General features: G+C 43.0%; 1 protein-coding gene across 1 annotated transcript in view; it reads left to right on the plus strand.

The window, feature by feature from the left end:
• Window positions 1-2,500, plus strand: part of cpne4b (copine IVb) — a 24,363-nt gene that overhangs the window by 6,669 nt on the left and 15,194 nt on the right. The window contains exons 5-6 of the mRNA XM_060043435.1: window positions 344-427; window positions 1,165-1,254. Of these exons, the coding sequence (XP_059899418.1) occupies window positions 344-427; window positions 1,165-1,254 (174 nt within the window). The remainder of the gene's footprint in view (window positions 1-343; window positions 428-1,164; window positions 1,255-2,500) is intronic.

Consider the following 2,500-nt stretch of genomic DNA (forward strand, 5'->3'; position numbering starts at 1 on the left):
TAAGAGGAGAGACAGGAGGGGGGGCAGAGGAGGAGAGACAGGAGGGGGGGCAGAGGAGGAGAGACAGGAGGGAGGGCAGAGGAGGACTGGGGGAAACAAGGAAGGGAACGGAGTCAACAATTCTGCTATTCTTTACTTTTTGAAGGATTTACGCTGAATAAAGCCAACCGATCTGGTTTCGGTTTCTTATGTGTGTGTGTGTGTGTGTGTGTGTGTGTGTGTGTGTGTGTGTGTGTGTGTGTGTGTTGTGTGTGTGTGTGTGTGTGTGTGTGTGTGTGTGTGTGTGTGTGTGTGTGTGGGTTTTTTTTTGGGCTTGTGTGTTTGTGTGTTGTTTCCTCTCAAGGATTTCTTCAGCAAATCGGACCCCTTTCTAGAGATCTTCAGAATAAACGATGATGGGACTGGTTCGCTTGTACACCGAACAGAGGTATTTAGGACAACACACAAACACACGAAAACAGGCATTTAACGTCAGCAATAGCCTGTCTGCCTTTTTGAATCAATGTAATTTGGTTCAGTACTGAGGTTTTAGGAGATTGAGGAGAAAAAGCCGGTGAATCTCCATGAAGGTTTGTTACACATACGTTATCAATGTTGTCACAAAGAATAAAGTGCTAATTTACATTTTGGCACAGGCAAAATTGTCTCTAGTGGCAGAAGAATGGGAACATAAACAGTGTATTCGTCAAACGACATAGGTATGGGAGGTTTTAGTGCAGCTGGGGGAACGGTTCCGATGGTTTCACTCTCATCGCCCGAGTCTGGGATGATTCCACTGGAGGTCTGAGTCATCTTCTTTAAAAGAGCTCACAGACACACTCACACACATACATTTGACCTACCTCCTTCTTTGCATATGCTTGTTGTTAAATAAAGTTGTTTAAGTGTGTGTGTGTGTGTGTGTGTGTGTGTGTGTGTGTGTGTGTGTGTGTGTGTGTGTGTGTGTGTGTGTGTGTGTGTGTGTGTGTGTGTGTGTGTGTGTGTGTGTGTGTGTGTGTTTCTGTGTGTGTTTGTGTTTCTGTGTGTGTGTGTTTCTGTGTGTGTTTGTGTTTCTGTGTGTGTGTGTGTGTGTGTGTGTGTGTGTGTGTGTGTGTGTGTGTGTGTGTGTGTGTGTGTGTGTGTGTGTGTGTGTGTGTGTGTGTGTGTGTGCCTGTGGGAATGCAGACAGTGATGAACAATCTGAGTCCGGTGTGGAAGTCTTTCAAAGTGTCCCTGAACACATTGTGCAGCGGCGATGAGGACAGAGAACTGAAGGTAAGCTTCTCCAAGCAAGCTCACACAGCAACACTTTTACCTGATGACCATGGCATGAAAAATACCAAACCAAAATATGTTTTTCAACAGTTATTGCATGTGCAAAATCCAGCCTAGGAGGCAGTCAATGTGTGTTAATTAGGGCTGTCTATCTAATTGATTACAGGCTCTGTGATTAATTAATCTAAATTAATCGCATACTTACATTTTTCCGAGAAAGTATTTCAAAATAATTTATTTAAAGTAAATTATGGCATATGAGTGATTCAATGAATAATAGACATAATAGACTTTAAAGTTCAATGTCTTTTTTGTTTAAAACATGTCTTTCAGTAACATACGGTGCATTTTAAGAACAAATTAATAACATTTCCATCTCACTCACTTGAACGCCTGGACGAGTATGGCTTCTAGCGCCAGCTTCAGGGGCTGTGGCAGCTCGTACCTGCGAGCTTGCTACCAAATGTTTTGCGTTGAGGTGATATTTAAGGGTTGATGAACTCTGGTGATAGGAAAATTACTTGCTATCGAGATTGCAGATAACTGTCTTCCTGTCTACAGTGCCGTCTGGGAGTTGTTGTTTCTTTCCGTTCACGGGGGCCGAGCAGCGTCTTCTCGTCTGCCTCCATTTAGTTTCAACGCAATAGACGCACCGGGTCAAAGGGCACTATAGAAGCAAGATTTTTTTAACACATTATTTTTTCTGGGATTAATTAATCGAAATGAACGTGTTAATTTGTCATCCCCAGTGTTAATATAAGCTTACTACAAGTTACAGGTTGCTAAATCCTTTTCCTATCTCGTTTAATTTATTTTTCACTGAGCATTTCTTATGAACCAGTTTGCTATGTAGATATGGTGTACATGGATAAAGCTCTTATATCAACTCATGCAACAAATCCTGACAGCAAACTAAATTAAAATCGGTTCCGGTCTGTATATCAGCTTAAACACGGACACACACACAACCACATGCACACACACACACGCACAAACACACACACACACACACACACACACACACACACACACACACACACACACACACACACACACACACACACACACACGAGCACACGCACACACGCAGACACACACACATGCACATGCAAACACACACACACACACACACACACACACACACACACACACATACATACACACACACGCACACACACTTGCACACACAAACACACACACATGTACACGCACACAAACACACAGACACACAAGCAAACGAGTACAC

The sequence above is a fragment of the Gadus macrocephalus genome, chromosome 22 (assembly GCF_031168955.1).
Source record: "Gadus macrocephalus chromosome 22, ASM3116895v1".
Lineage (NCBI taxonomy): Eukaryota > Metazoa > Chordata > Actinopteri > Gadiformes > Gadidae > Gadus > Gadus macrocephalus.